At 35.7% G+C, this 16,713-nt stretch overlaps 2 protein-coding genes across 2 annotated transcripts; both read right to left on the reverse strand.

The window, feature by feature from the left end:
- Window positions 1-4,802: 4,802 nt before the first annotated feature.
- Window positions 4,803-5,783, reverse strand: LOC145618445 (uncharacterized). The gene is made up of 2 exons (XM_081673214.1): window positions 5,475-5,783; window positions 4,803-5,365 (listed from the first exon to the last, which is right to left on the reverse strand). Exons 1-2 carry the CDS (start codon window positions 5,512-5,514, stop codon window positions 4,980-4,982), a joined length of 426 nt encoding a protein of 141 aa, XP_081529340.1. The 5' UTR covers window positions 5,515-5,783; the 3' UTR covers window positions 4,803-4,979.
- A 6,886-nt stretch (window positions 5,784-12,669) lies between these two features.
- On the reverse strand, window positions 12,670-15,922 carry LOC145618363 (cyclin-dependent kinase inhibitor 4-like). Its single transcript, XM_081673135.1, has 3 exons — window positions 15,314-15,922; window positions 13,154-13,357; window positions 12,670-13,054 (listed from the first exon to the last, which is right to left on the reverse strand). Exons 1-3 carry the CDS (start codon window positions 15,691-15,693, stop codon window positions 12,985-12,987), a joined length of 654 nt encoding a protein of 217 aa, XP_081529261.1. The 5' UTR covers window positions 15,694-15,922; the 3' UTR covers window positions 12,670-12,984.
- Window positions 15,923-16,713: the final 791 nt, after the last annotated feature.

Below are 16,713 nucleotides of genomic sequence, written 5' to 3' on the forward strand. Positions count from 1 at the left end.
GTGTCAATTTCATGTTATTCACAGAATCTATCAAAAACTATGTAAAGTGTAGGATAATTGAATAATTTGACCACTCTATCGAAACGGGTCGTTGGTTTTGTGTCATGTGGATTTCGTGTTTTCTCTCAATAACTTCGTGTTCGTGTCGTGCCGGTTTCGATCGTGTTGTCGTGTTGTGTCAGATATTGCCAACTCTACTTGAAAATAAATTTGATTAAGGTTTTGTTTTCAACTTAGAAGAGCTAGCGAATGAGTTAGGTGTACTTGACTGAGTGTGTATAATAATACTGTACAAGAATATGAATTACTATTATTATAAGTTAGAGTACTATATATTGTAAGTGTGGATTGTTGTTATTGTTATTATTACTCCCTGTGTGTTTTAATAAGTGTTACACTTATCAAATCCAAACGTGTTTTAATAAGTGTTACACTTTTCTTTTTTTTTTGGCAAAAAGCTATATTAAAATATTATATCTCTCTCCACTCATGGTTCCCACCCAAACCCACTACTACTTTTTTATTATATCTTTTTTTTCACATTCATTATTTTTCAATAAACTATTAACCCCACTATATTTCTTTTACAATTTTTTAATACTCCAATTACCCCACTTACCTCTTATTTTATTTAAGTTAATTAATTTGCCTAAAACTATGTGCCGGTCAAACTGTAACACTTAAAAACAAACACGAAGGGTGTACAGTACTTTCACTTGGTTTCACCACAATAGAGATTTTGAAGATATAAAATAAGGTTTTTGGAATGCTATAAATTACAAGAGAAAATTAATCTAAGGAAAATTTGTCAGAAAAAACCTTTTAAAAGGCTCATTTTGCAAGAAAAAACCTTTTAAAGCATTCTTTGTTTAAAAAAACCTCGACGATCACTTTTTTTGTTGAATGAAACCTGAGTCTTCTTTTCCGGCTTTGACCATGACTTTCAGGCGTTGACTCCCCTATTTTCCTACTTGCTGCCCTTTATTTTGTTATTTGCACTCCCCTTCTAATTGTTCCCCTAATTTTCCCTCCAACTAAGTTGCTCTGTATTCCCTCTCTCATCTCTCTCTCCTCTACTCCATGAATGCTCTGCAAAACTATCCCATCAAAATGGGTTTCTCCCTCTCTCTCTCTGCTCGCAATTAATACATGATCAATAAAATACGGTAAGTGTTAAGTAATCTATTGTATGTTCGAAAATAGCCCAAAAAAATTGGGGTTTTACTTTGTTCAAGACAAGCAAAGTTGCTCACTTTTTTTTTACTGTATTCAATGGGTAAAGGTCGAAGGAAGACGACGCTTGGACGCAAATCAAACTTTCCCAATTACGTAGTGAAGTACAAAGCCAGGTATGTTCTTCATTTGCGCAATTTGCGTGTCAATTGGTAGATAATATCACCAAAAATCAGCGTAAATCAAACATAATTAACCTAATTGTTGTTGGTTGCTCATTGATTTTGATCTGTGATGGCTTAATTGATACATGCAAACTTGTTTTTGCTTATAAATTGATTTGAATTGTGACTTTGTTGCCCTAGATAATTGAATTTCTGGAATTTTGTTGTTGTTGGTGTGTTTATCAGGTTTAATGGTAGAGTAAATGTGTTTGAACCTCGATTTATATTCATGGAACCTATTAACATTAGGATGTACTATGGTGGTCATTTTGTGACTAAGAAAAACACTACAACTTATGAGAGAAAACCAAATGTAGACCCAACAAAGTGGGGGATGGCATTACGTGTGAATGTGGAGGAGGTTTGCTATTTTGAGTTTGCATACTGGATTAAGTCTGATTTAGGCTTTGATGAGATTGGGGAAATTTGGTATAGAAAAAAGGGATGCTCTTTACACACTGGGAGGGCTAAAATAGAGGGAGATAAAGACATAGCAGAGTTTCTTGATGCACCTGAGAAGGATGGCTTTTACCACTTGTATGTTGTGCATGCAGAGAAGGTGGATGATGTTAATAGGAGGTTAATATATGGGCCAGGTGTTGGTTTTTATACAGATAGTGAGAGCATTAGTGAGAAAGGCAGTGAGATGGCAAGCAATGGGGGTAGTGTGTCATTAAATAATGTAGAGGGGGGTCCACAAACACAAAAAGAGCATGACTCTCAAACTAAAAACCCTAGATCTGAGTTGCCTGGTAGTCAAAGTGCATTTCACCAAACAGTTTCTGAAAATGTTCTCCCTCTCAAAAAAACAAAGCTTCCAATAATTTCTGCAACCAAAAAACCACCCACCCAAATTATTGACATAAGTACCCCTTCCAATTCTGCCAATAGCTTCCCTGTTCTTCCAGATTTAGGGGTTCTTCCTACACTGTCTACATTGCCAGAAACAAACCCAGAAATAGGCATTGAACAATTGATGCTCAATGATTTTGAATTTACAAACCTGACTGATACAGATGATGATGAGGAGTTAGCTGGGGGTGAGGAGTTAGCAGGGGGTGAGGATTTAGTGGAAGATGATGCTGATTTAAGTGAGAATGATTATGAGGACAAAGATGATGATGATTTGTTTGATGAGTTTGTGGATCATGACATACAAGAGAGGGTGACTAGGAGTTTAGGGGGTCTGTCAACTGCAGTTTTAGATGATGGTGGATATGATGTTGAGGATGGTTTGCAGATTGGAGATGATGAGGACATTGTGGACTCAGATGGTGAAGTACTTAGTGAGGTAGGTTCTATGTGACCCCACTTGGAAGTTAGGTGCATTCATTAAAAGGGCAAGAATATGAGTGTAAAGTAGAAATAGGCTACTACTTAGCATGGTATGCTAGGCAGAGGGCTTTCAAGATGATTTTTGGAGATGCAGATTTAGAATATGAGAAGGTTTGGGACTATGCAGCTGCCACATTGAAGTATAACCCAGGTAGTACAGCAATTGTGAAGGTAGATGGAGTGCAAAACCCCCAACCTGTATTCCAGAGATTATATGTGTGCTTGCAAGCCTGCAAGCAGGGATTCATGGCAGGATGCAGACCCATCTTGGGAGTGGATGGTGCTCACTTGAAGGGGGCATATCCAGGCATCCTTTTGACAGCAGTAGGGAAAGATGGCAACAACAACATCTTCCCTGTAGCCTGGGCAGTTGTAGAGGTGGAAAATGGAGAGACTTGGACCTGGTTTTTGGAGCTACTAAGGAAGGACATTGCATCAGTTGCAGATTCTGTCACTTGGGTTCATGAAGCTGATGAACTCACTTACATGAGTGACAGGCAAAAGGTAATTATATTGCTAAATGTTTAGTCCATTTTTCATATCAATATCAAATTTAGTTTGCTAATTGCTTGCTGGAATATTTGGAAACAGGGACTATTGGATGCATTTGCTACAGTGATGCCTAATGCAGATACTAGGTACTGTTGTAGGCACATTTGGAGCAATTTCAAGAATAAATTCCCTGGGACTGTATACAAGGAGCATTTTTGGAAAGCTGCAAGATCAACTACAGAGGTACATGGCATAGTGTAGTATTCTTTGGTTACATATACATATTATTCTAAGACCCTAACACTTGTTATGTTGCTGTTGTTGTCCATAGCATCATTTCAAGCAGCATATGGAACAGATCAAGAAGCTCAGTGCAGATGCATACAACTACTTAAATGCCATTCCACCTGCTCATTGGTCAAGGCACAAGTTCAGCTCTCATTCCAAGTCAGGGATGCTCTTGAACAACTGTTGTGAGAGCTTCAACAATGTTCTCAGAGAAGCTAGAACTAAGCCTATTCTGCAACTGATGGAGTGGGTAAGAAGATATGTTATGGGAAGGTTTTTTGCAAAAAAGGAAGGGCTCAAGCATTTCACTGGTTTGATTATGCCAACTGTTTTGAAGTTTGTGCATAGAGGTTTGCAACAAGTGTCCAACATGAGGGTTACTCAAGCTGACTTGATGGAATTTGAATGTGATGACTCAGAAGACACTTATGTTGTAAACCTAGAAACCAAATCTTGCAGCTGCAACAGATGGACACTTATGGGTATTCCCTGCTGGCATGCACTTGCCTGTATTCAATTGAGAAGGCTGGACATAGAGCAGTTCATTCACCCAGCTTATCATGTGGAGACATACACCAAGACATATGCTCCAACCTTTAAAGCAATGCCAGGTCATCAACAATGGGAAGTCACCCCTTATCCAAAACCATTACCTCCTCCTCACAGAAACCTACCTGGAAGGCCTTCAAGTAAAAAGAGGAAGAAAGAAGCTGGAGAAGAGAAAAAAATGAAGACTGTGAAAAGGGCAAAAGTGCAAAATAAATGTTCTAACTGTGGTGGGTTGGGGCATTACAAGAATAAGTGCCCAACCCCACCTATTGAAAAGCCAAAGAGGCCTCCAGGAAGACCAAAGAAAGGTGCAGCAACAGGGCAACCAGTAACAGGGCAAGCAGCAGAAGCTACCTCATCTCAGCCTTTACAGCAGACCATCTCACTGTCTGCACCACATGGAACCCAGAATGGTACCTGAATATTGCTATGAAGCTTAACATGTTTATTGTTTTGTTAAAAAATTTGTGTACTTGGTCATAATAGTGTTTATGTGAACAATGTTGCAACTTTTGCCTTTACCAAGCTTAACAACATTGGTACTTGGAACAAATTTTTTGTGAACAAACTCATGATGTGGAGATCTGTTTATGATCACATCATTTTGTGTAATGTTATGAATGATTTCAAAATTATTGTAGCTATAAATAAGCTGTTTTTGCTTGCTTTGTTTTGGGTTAGTTATACCACTAATCAAATAGTATAAAGGACTAATTAAGGAACATGAACCAAAAATTGTTTGATACCAAAAGCTTGTTTTTTTTATTCGATAATAAGGGGTACAAAATACACAAAATGCTTAGCTTTTCAATTAACTTAAACCCCCCACCAAAATAGCCAAGTCTACTTAGCTAAAAACAACAACTTACCTACCTTAGCCCCTACATACTTACCAAACCACCAGCCCTAGCATTCTAACTACATAAACATTTTCATCACCACACTAACAAACACAGAGACAACAACACAAATGACAGGTAGCTTAAACCCCCCTTGCTGCATCTCTGGTGCAGAGCTTCTTTGCATCCCCCTTTGAAGATTGTTATGATCTTCAAGGCAAGCATTTCTAGCCTTCATAATAGTCAACTCGGTTGCCCTCCTATGCCTCTCAGCAAGCAGCACATTAATCACATCACGCTGCCACTCTGTTTGCTCCTCATCCAGCCATTTGAAAGTGTTGCAACCTCTTTCTCCGGTGTCGTGGTTGTACTTTTTGCAAGCCTCGAACCTTCTTCCCGGATTTTCATGTGTCCAAGAGGTCCTCTTCGCACAGGGAAAGCCACAACCGCAATTCACCATTTTACCTACAAAATTATACAAAAGAAAACAGAGGTATTAGAGATAAGAGAAGAACCCAATTGGAGATTTGAACACCATAGTTGTGAAAGAAATTGCTGAAGAACCCTATTTTACCTTTTGATTGATCTGATTTTGGGGGGAAATTTGCCCTCATTCGAAATGAAGTGATTTGGGGAGGGCTATCCTAGAATATATATAGGAGGGAAATAAGGGAGACAAAAAAAAGGAGGGAAAAATTAGATGCTGTAGGCTGCAAGTAGGAAAATAGGGGAGTCAACGCCTGAAAGTCATGGTCAAAGCCGGAAAAGAAGACTCAGGTTTCATTCAACAAAAAAAGTGATCGTCGAGGTTTTTTTAAACAAAGAATGCTTTAAAAGGTTTTTTCTTGCAAAATGAGCCTTTTAAAAGGTTTTTTCTGACAAATTTTCCTTAATCTAAATGTGATTTAATATTATGTACATGCATGGGTTAGGGAGATCGAACTCAACTGACATCATATATGATTTATGTCAAACACCTCAAAATTCGTACATAAGTGGCAACAACTGATGCATGCAAAAGAAATGCTTAATTTTTGAAACAAGTCCTAAATTTTTTTTTTTTTTTTTTATAATGAGGTCTTTGGTAAACCCGAATGGAAGTTCTACAAACAAAAATAATGATTGATTGTATGGAAATTTTGCAAACTAACATATGATCGAATGGATTTGCTAAATGTTATTAGAAATTTATGTACTTTGAATGTTGTCTTAATCTTATACTCCGTACTTGTATTATTTAGGATAGAAGTATATCTCGAACGGGTTTTTCGAAACACCTTTGTAAATACTTCTTTCTCTTTTTATACGACAAAATGGTCATTTTGTTGCCAATGTCTTCGTAACTACACATCTTAATTATGGTAAATTGGTAATACGATAATACCCTTAAAAAACATGCGAGTTTATCTCTATTCCCCCTAGACACTATTTCAACTAAACAAACACCCACTAGAATTTGTATCATTTTTTTGCTTACATATATTGGTAATTTGAGATATTCCATTAGAAGGGTGAAAGGTAAAACTAAGTACTAGTAATTTTTTTCAACAATGGTTGCATGTTATATATGCAAATGCAACAAAATACTTGGTATGTACTTGTAGCAATCAGTATCAAATAATCCTACCACTCTTGGGCGCTAGCAAAGCTGGATTTTGGGTGATTATTCATGTTAGAATGAAGCAGAACAGTACATGATATGGATAGCTGATTAGGTGCTCTCAAGCAGCTCTATGTGATCGATGGTGAGTGCCTATTGCCCTGGCCCAAGTCTACAATATATGACAAATCGTTTAGTACGTACTGAGTATGTTATTTGGTTCATATGAAGCACAAAGACATTACAAATAAAGGAGGCAACTTTCAAATTGGTGCCCTATTCACGAACCCTCAAACTTTGTCCTATATAGCTTTGGTAAAGACTTTATGTTTTTAAAAAAAAATTAAAAGCTTAAGCGTCGTCAATGTTCAATTGTTCATGCCTTTTTCCGAAAACATAATTTAATCTTCTAAATTTCCATTTTTTATCACTTAATATCCATTTAAAACAATTTGTTTAATATTAATCTTTGTTTATCGGTGGAAAATTAGGTCAAATTAAGCCATGCTAAAGAACTAAATCAGACAAAACGAAACCAAATCATAAAGTATCAAATCAACAATAATTACAATAATGCTTTGAATTACTAGTGAGTTGTGAACTAAATATAATCTAAATTTCCTTGGGATTTCCTTTCCTTTCCTTTCATTTTCATAGAATTTGACTATTATATGATGAGTTGCATGCATTAATATTGACAAAATAATCATTGTCTCATACATCAAAATATGTTGCAATTGAAGAATAAGAGGCATAAATTAAAAAAACGCATGCATGCATTTCCATGAAATTGAGAACTAACCGACAATAACAAATTTCAAGAACATACTAAATTATACTGTTACTCAAAACACCAAAGTCAGAAATTAGGGCAAAAATGAGTCATGCTAAGATAAGATAGTCTTTTCAACTCCATCGTACATGTCGTTATAACGTCCATTCTTGGCACAACATTTGAAGAGAGTGAAGTGAAACAGGGAAAATACAGTAATAGATTGGTTAAAACTACATGCACCACTGATTTCATGCCTTTAATTATTTGTCTTCATTGCAGATATGGCTTGGATATCTATGTTACCGATCACGCGAAGCTACTAATAAAACCATCACACATTGGATTTTTTATCGCCCGAATGAGTTACAACTTAAAAGCGCATTATAAATAAAATCGGAGAGGAAGATTTGAACCTATGACATATTGTACGTACTACTATACACAATACATAGACATATCCAAACCTTATTGGTAGTATGTCGCACATTGGTGTATAGTAAAATAATTAGAGTTGAGAATCTCTTACAGACTGACATAACACGACAACATGATATAAACATCAACCGGTTTTACATATTAGTTTCATATTTTGCAATTAATTGTTGATATATTAGTGAATAATATAAAATTGACCTGAAATCAGTTACGAATACGGCTGGTTTACTCGTTTTGTGACCTTATACCACGTCAACGCCACAATGATTAATTAACTAATGTACAATTGTTGTACCATGTCAATGCTCAATGGCACAAGCAATACTCTTACAACTCGTGAAGGATAGAGGCTCAATTGCTTAACTAAGTAATTTTGATTCGTTGTGAGAGACGGTTGTATTAATACAAATTAAAGGTATTAAACGACCAACTAGCAAATTTTGTGATAACAATTTATATATATATATATATATACATCGTCTCATGCATGAGATCGTCTCACACTAGAACTTGACTAGACATAATTTTGGCCACTTGTTCAATACAATTGATGTCGAATTGACAAATTAAAAACAGGGATTCAAAAGCCAATTTTATTCGCCCACATCTAATAGCGAAAACACACGCTGACAATAAAAGCGTAGGAATCAATTTTGAAGTGTGAAACCCAACTCCGCAAAGCGAAAGTGTAGCCATTACTTCTCATGCATGAACCAAATTAGGGAAGTAGTCCAAGCTTCACAAGACAAAAAACCAGAGATCACTAAATTATATTCAACCAAGTTGAAACTCTTGAACAAGTCTCAATTATTTGAACAATTTTAAAACCATATGTTACAACTTACAATAAAATTCACAACTGAACAACTTTAAAAACTTGTTAAAATAAAAATACGGTTTTCCTCTCTCTAACATTAGGATAGCTGTCACTTGTTCTTATCCCACCGCTAAACCAAATCTTCGCACCGCCTCACTGCTCGCCGGCGACCTGCTGCCCCTGGTCGTTTTCCTTCGGTCGCCGGCGAGTGGTTCCCTGCACCTTGGTGATTGGCGCTATCGGTCTCCACGGTTTTACCTTCAATTGTCGGCAGGATCAACATAAGAGTTGTGGTTCGTGGTGACTTTATTTGCTGTTTCCGGGAGCCTAGAGGTCAGGTGGTGGTGTTCTATTTTGCTTAGTTAATTAAGTTTACTCTTCTTCAGTTTGGTAGGTTTTTTTTTTTTTTTTTTTACGGTGTCTTGTTTGGGCCTTTGGGGTCTTTGGTTGTTGTTTGCTGCCCTTCTTATGGTTTTTTTAGATACCCTTGGCGAGCCTTAGCTTGTTTGTGGCTGGGTTTGTAATTAGGTGACGTGGGTGGTTGATACTATAGGAGTTCTGTGTGGTTTATCAGGTTGTGTAGTAGATGGATTTGTGTCCTGCTTTTGCTGAGTTCCATCTTCCTGCTAAGTTTAATGACAAGCACGTTGTTCGTATCCTTGATTCGTTGGCTTGTCCTGATGATGTTTTAGTCCGCTCTAATGTTTTTAAGGAGGAAGGTAATTCCTTGTTCCGGAAACGCAAGTTTAAGCTTGCTTTTTCCAAGTATGATTTAGCGAGTAAAGTGTTATGTTTTAGTTTGCCTTCATCCCAAGAGACATATGCTATGTTTCGGTCTTTGGCCCTAAATTTGAATCTCAATTTGGTTGCTTGTGCCCTGAAATTACAGGAGTTTGATTATGTAATTAAGTTATGTTCGTTTGTGTTGAGGTATGACTCCTGTCATACAAAAGGTTTGTTTAGGAGAGCTTTGGCTTTCAAGGGGTTAGACGATCTTCTATCTGCTAAATCTGACCTTTGTAAGGTACTTAATAGTGATTCGAGGAATGTGGAAGTGTTAAAAGAATTACAAGAGATTGAAAGGCTTTTAGGTTGTGCCTCTTTAGTAGATCTCACTTTGGGGGAAGTTGCTTCTCCAACCAGTGAGGAGGTATGTGGTATGGAGGTCATTCCCAAGGAGTTACCTAGTGGAGATCACATGGACTGTGATGTTGTGAGTCCTGTTACTGGAACTCCTCTAATAGTGTCAAATGAGACGATTTCTCACGATTTGGATAGGGAGTCTACTCCGAAATCAATGAAGTTGGATAATGGGGTGCATCAGCATTGATTTCAATCTAGTGGTTGTTTTGGTTCATCCCTTCAGATTACAAGTTCTAATTTGCAGCGTCTTAAGCACGGTGAAGTGCTTAGTTTTTATCATTCTAGGTCTATGTCGGTAATGTTAGTTCGGGTCATTCCGAGTAAAACTCAAATCTTGACAGAGGTCCCCCTAGGTGCAAAATCCAGGGAAGCAGAGAATTCTATTATTCCTTCGGTTCTTCCTTTCTGTGGCTCGGAGCACCAAGCGGTTCCCTCTCATCAGGTCTTGAGTGCTTCTTCTCAATCGTCCACAGTTGAGGCAGCTGCAAATCAGGTTTCGAAAGAGTTAATTAAGCCATCAATATTACAATTTCATCTGCCAAAAGGGGTAGCTTCTCAAGGGTTTATAGGCAGTCGTCAGGGTCATAAGGTTCGAGTTCTACCTTTGCCTTCCAGGGTCTCATCTCGTCTGAATCATCAACAACGGACTATTTCTCATTCTCATCTTCGGACGTCAGGTAAGATGTTTTATGATAGGATATTTGTAGGTTGCAGGGTGGATCATGTGGGCTCAAAGCGACGTCCAGCTTCGTCTTTGCCGCTTGATTTGGAGTCCAGTAAGTTAGCTCGTGTGAAGCGCCCTCGCATTGGTCCTTCCTGGGTTTTTGTTACTTAATGTTGTTTTAGTCGTCTTGTGTGTATTGTTGTTTTATTTACAAGATCCTCTTGTCAAAAAAAAAAAAAAAAAAAAAAAAAAAAAAAAAAATTAAAAACTTGTTACTACAAATTTTGCGCAATCACAAGAATAATGCGGACAGGTGCGGAAGTGTAACAGTGGTAAAAAAAAATATAAAAAATAAATATCACTTTCAACTAAGTTTGGATTTTTATGTGCAGATTTATGGCTTGGTTTCATTAAGGCAAAACAGTTCGTGTCACATATTATTGCTATGAAAGTTACACTTTGAAAATGACTTTAAAACAAGGGAATATTAAGGGGGTCACTCAAAAAAAATAAAAACTTTATAGTACAATATATATATGTGCATAATTATAATATATGGTCCAATGGTTCATAATTCAAGAATAATAGTACTATAGTACCATGGACCCAAAATGAGGGTGGTTGGGGTTAGACTTGAGAGAGTGTGTGATAGAAGTTGTGTTAATATTTATGAAACAAGGGGTTCAAGACAAAGCCAATTCATTAGTTTATATGATGAGATACTTCTACTTGGATTTGATTGTGCCTGTGTTTTTACCTCATAAGGTTTAAGTTTATATGCAACACGAGAGGCACACTCTTATTAATTTAGATAAAGTTGTTCTAGGTTTCATTCGTTTTAAACTATTTCATCTTATCTTTTAGAAAAAAATATTAATAGAGAATAACATCATGATCTTCATTCAATTCAATCAATATCGAATCATCCTAATCTAGATATTCCATCTTTATCATGATATCAGCTTATCTTAACATATCGATGTAATTTGTCGTGGATGTCGACTAGGTTAGCACCTAGACATGGGATGGAATCTCGTCTACATCACTGACTAATATGGCTCTATATATGCACTTAATAACATTAATTATGAAGTAGAATATTGTGTTACACTTATACTAATGTCTTAAGAATATGGCATTTGCTCTCTAGATAATTAATTAATTTTATTGTTATTTCGATACGAAAATTACCAAAAGAAAAGAAATGCTCCCAATCTTATAGAGCAATAAAAGCATGTCTACTCCATAACGACTAAAGGAACCATGAACTTAATAAGGTCTCTAGTCCAAAGGAGTATTAATCATATATTCATATTTGGGGATCGAACAATTCCTTGAATAATGTCCAAGATGAAACATTAACCATGAGTCCTAAGAAAACTCTATTAAATGTAGAATTGTACCATATAAAGTGATAGAGGTTTGGGTGCATTTGGACTTTAGGAGTATTAATTCATGTTACTTTAAGATTGACAGTGTTAGCATTAGTTCACCAACATATACTTCCATCCAGTCAAAGACCAGATAACCGGAAGGAGAACTGCATTATTTACTCACGTTGTAACTCCAACAATCTTGTTATGTCATGCCATGCCTAGCTCGTGCACATATCGAGTTGTGCCAAAATTTTATGTAACCATATCGTGCTCATAAAGTTGTATGCCCTTACCCAATACCATCCATTTCGATGCATAGTTGGTTGTCTTGGGTGATTGTATACCTCCTAAGCTCGACTTCCCTTTCAACTCATAGAACCATATGGTCCATATCGGAGTGTCTCAAGCCCCTCCACCTTAGTTCATTGGTAATGTGCTAGCTACTTAATCTTTGAAGAAGGTGGTAATAAGATAATTATAAACATTATAAAGTCCATGGAAGATTCACATGCTGATAGACAAAATTAATCAAAAAATACAGCATTTTGGTATCCTAAAAGTTAAGCAGATTGACAGTAAGAAAACAAAGATGCAGAGTAGATACCAAATTTGTCATGTAAAAGGTTTCTGACTCAAATTTTGACAACATTTAATATAGTTGTATCATCTAAAATAATGCGAAGTCATCCTCAAATTCCTTTGTAAACTTCGTCATCAAAAGAAGTCATATTAAAAGAATAGAAGTGCTAAATAAAACATCTTGTGCAGGTTTTTGCATGCAGCTTTACTAGCTTTAAAAAATCAGTATTCAGTATTATATCCTATGACAAATTGACAAGTACAGCTAAATTAAGCGTCAATAGTGTAATTTAAACTAGTAATATGACGACCAAACCTGAACACACGGAGCGTTAAAAGCTTAATTCAGCATATATCAAAGAAAACAGAGAAATGCAGGGGAATAAGGAGAGAACTTATGATTAAACTCCATGAAAGCTACTAGTCTACTACATTTGGTTTCGGAACAATATTTAATGATATCAATTACAGAATACAATGGTGTATGCAAACCATCATAAACTGAATTCTAAACCTACAGAATCATTTTTATCTTCACTTGCTAAGCTACCTAATAAAGAAGGGTTAGGCTACATTTAGTCAGCTGCACTTATGTTACAAATCACAGGTTACACATTCTTTCTAATTTTTTTTTTTTCCTTTTTCCATAATTTCTTGTAAGAAATGTGCATTGGCTTTCTGCAGATTCTTCCCTCCTACTTGTCTACTCGTACCCAATCGTAACGTCCTGGGAGAGGCATATCGTTCTTGATATCATAGTTGTACCTGCAACACCATATAAAATTCGACCAATATAAGGATTTGCCAAACATAACAGCAGAAGAAAACTTCCCACAGAAACAATTTAAAAGCGAGAGTAATTACTTTTCAATGAATAGTTTCTGCTGGTCATTTTCAAACCCGGCAAAGAACTCTTCCATCTCCGGGTTTGTCGGGATGGCTCTTTGTGTACTTCGAGTTCTTCGGTTATTTACTACAGTGGAGCATGTCGGTCTAGTAGTAGATCCAGGCGTCCCAATAGTTTCTGCGTCTCTAATCAAGCTGCATGGGGTGCTCTCTCGGGTGCTCCTGCAGTTTAAATGCACAACAAATTTAATCCCACAACTCAATTCTTGAACAGTCAAAAACCAAAGACCAGAACAAATTCATGCAGGACATTAAAGAAACAGGCTTTAAAGATATACAGTGGATTACATAAACAAAAGCTCAAGGACAACATGTAGCTATTTATCTTATTATAAGATAAGAGTTAACATAGTAGTATAACCATAAGTACATTTATCAGATTTGGCATTGGTCCCCAACAATACAAGATGGTTCATTTTGAACCAAAAAACACATGGCAGAATGAGTTATTGCCGACTATTCAACACTCATCTTTGCTCCCAATTCAATCTTAAACATCAGAATTCATTACCAACCACTCATGAAATTCATTAAGACTACTACTTCACCATTCAATATTAACATCTTTTAGTATTGCATATATAAATTATGAAATGGCAGCAATATCATGCAGAGCAATATTGTTTCTCAAGACCGATGCAGACGAGCTACGACAAGTTAACTCAACTAATTATGTACTCATATCAAGCAAGGGCGAAAATCTTTAAGGTGGCACCACGTCAATGGTAATGTTTTCTACATAGCGCGCACAAGACCACAATCAATACCAACTAACGCCTATAAACGAGTTGTTCAAGAACTCGTTACCAACCTACAAAAACATCAAGCACCGAAACAAATTGATAAACATAAAGAGCTTATCTTAGATTCTTAATACGAAGTATGAAATATAGTCACGGGTCACAAAGGTTAGAAAACATTTGGCTTATTTGGGTTATATAAAAGCCATGGAAGAAAGAAACAGATAAGCTGAGGGAGGATGCATTGAATGAACAGGAACAGCCAAAAGCATAAGTTGCTTTCTAAAAGAGATATTCTTGGATTCTATTTGGTACCCCAAAAGTTTGGCCCATGACATATTATATGAATTAAACAAAAATCAAAACACATACAAAAATAAGACGTTCCTAAAATTGCATTTCTTGTGTTGATTTGGTTGGCCAGCTATAACACGGAAAATGTTCCTAAAGTCATAGGTAAGCTATATTTTGTATTCGAGGCGATTCACGATCACAAATTCTTGTATAAGACGGTTTGTCGCGTTCCACTCCATTAAGCCGGAGTCGGAACACGATAATTATGAATATGAACAACAGATATACAATTCCACAAAAATACAATAGCTAGCTTAGTTTGAATTATTGTTTTACTTTTTAAAGAGAAAGTTACAACTACCTAGCTAAGGTTCTAAATTGAGGTAGTAACTGAAAAGCTTCAATTTTTTGAAGATACTTTATATTCACAAATGTGTGCAAACCCAAAACTCACATGATTGAGCCTAAATATTCCGCTTTTCGCCCCCACCTTTGATGCACTTGAAAATGCTTTTTTTTTTACTCTAAAAAAATCCAATAAATACCCTTTTTCTAATTTATTTTTTTCCCTATGAAAATTACATGAATTTAAATTTAAAATAAAATAAAAAATTCTTCAAAATAATTAATTTTCCTCTTACATGAAATTAATTATAAAAAAACCCTCTTCAAAATAAAATTTAAAATTTTTCAACAAAGTTCCCCTTTTAATTTCTTTAATAATTCCTTTATTTTTCAATTTGTTGAGAAAAATAAATTGAATAGAAAAAAAAGAACTTTTGATGAGTTCTAATAAGAAAAATAAAAATTAAAGACAATTCTAGATCAAACAAGAAAAAATTGACAGATGGCATACATAAACAAGAAGTGTTGTTTTCAACCTTCATCTTTTTGGAAAAAGAAAGGTTACCCATTTTTAAAGAAATCCCACTCTCAACAATTAATTTTATTAACTTTTCAACAACAACAAAATAAGAAAAATCAAAATTAAATTGAACCAAACCAAACACAACAAACCCAAATAAATCAATCAATGAAAAATAAAATAAATCAAATAAATAAAAAATAAAAATAAAAATCAAACCTTTCTCTGGAATCAAAATCTAAATTGTTCTCTCCAAAGGAAGCTTCAACAGTACCCAGATCATGAAAATCCTCGGAATCACCCCCATCAGTAAAATTACGAAAACACCCTCGTCCTCCACCACCACCACCACTTTCCCCTTTCTTGGACCCATCCGGGTTGACCCGAACCCGAGTCCTGGAATCCGAATTAGCCGGCGGCGGAGTCGGCGGAAGAGGCTTCTCAAGGCGACGACTACGAAGCTGAAGGTAAGAAAGTTCAGGGTTAGGTTGAAGAGCGAGGGTTCGAGCCCTAGTACGAACACCCAAAGAAGAAGATTGAGGGATTTCCATTACTGCTACATCCCCTGTAATTTTACCCTTTTTCATGTATTTACCCATGATTATTATTATAATTATAATTATAATTATATAATATGATCAGAATTTCATGAAATTGAAGGCGCGAAAATGGAGATTTGAGGGAAGAGAGAGAAAAAAGGAGAGAGAAAGTGAGGGGAGAAATGAGCGGGATGAAGAGGAATTTGTAATGGAGAGAAAATAAATAAAAGTTAGGGTTGGAAAGAAAAGGGGGGGATTTTGATTTGGGGGAAAATGAATTGTATAAATATATAAAGTATAAATGTGAATAATAATAATATAATAAGGTGGAAAATAATATAATAAGGTGGAAAATGTATTACGGGGAAACAGCGGCACGCATTATTGGTTTGTGTCACGGTATTTTGGTGATACCAACTATTTATAACGGAGGTTTGGTGACGGTGACGGTGATTTAAGGGTTTTTTTTTTTACATGCACGTGACTTGCACGTGTTTTTGCTATTTGTATTTTTGGATTCCCTCCTTTGGGTTTTTTTTTTTTTTTTTTTTTTTTTTTTTTTTTTTTTTTGTTGTGGGTGAGAATTTATATTTTGTTGAAAAAAATTAATTCGTGTAAATCATATTTTTTGTACTTCAAATTAGTGATGTGTCATATGACTTTTTATTGGGTGAGAAATTTGTAAAGGATAATTCATTAATGGGAGGAGATATAAACGAGGGGTTTTTGATAATATTTTTTTTTTTTTTTTTTTTTTTTACTATAGGAGAGGGTGTGGATGTATAAAAGATAAGGTTAGATTGAAAATTAGGCTATGTAGTCGGCTAACACACGTCAAAACACTAATCAGGTAACCCCTAAGGCCTAAACGATTGAGTAATTTTGACCAACCGAATAACTTTTGACCAAGTAACATCAATTATACAGGTCAGTCACATATAAAACAGTGTGAAATTATAATGTGGGTAATGGATATTGGATAATTCAAAATCATTTTTTATAATAAAAAATTTACTTTTTTAATAACTTGTGTAATAGTGATGATGTTTAAAAAAAGATAACAATTGATTTTTGATGACA

The sequence above is a fragment of the Chenopodium album genome, chromosome 26, assembly GCF_948465745.1.
Source record: "Chenopodium album chromosome 26, dcCheAlbu1.1, whole genome shotgun sequence".
Lineage (NCBI taxonomy): Eukaryota > Viridiplantae > Streptophyta > Magnoliopsida > Caryophyllales > Amaranthaceae > Chenopodium > Chenopodium album.

Coding starts and splice junctions, on each gene's coding strand:
- LOC145618445 (XM_081673214.1), bottom strand. CDS start 5,514: ATGAGGGCAAATTTCCCCCCAAAATCAGATCAATCAAAAG. Junction 5,366..5,474: donor AAAATCAGATCAATCAAAAG/GTAAAATAGGGT, acceptor ATAATTTTGTAG/GTAAAATGGTGAATTGCGGT.
- LOC145618363 (XM_081673135.1), bottom strand. CDS start 15,693: ATGGGTAAATACATGAAAAAGGGTAAAATTACAGGGGATGTAGCAGTA. Junction 13,358..15,313: donor GATTTTGATTCCAGAGAAAG/GTTTGATTTTTA, acceptor TTTAAACTGCAG/GAGCACCCGAGAGAGCACCC. Junction 13,055..13,153: donor CAGAAACTATTCATTGAAAA/GTAATTACTCTC, acceptor ATGGTGTTGCAG/GTACAACTATGATATCAAGA.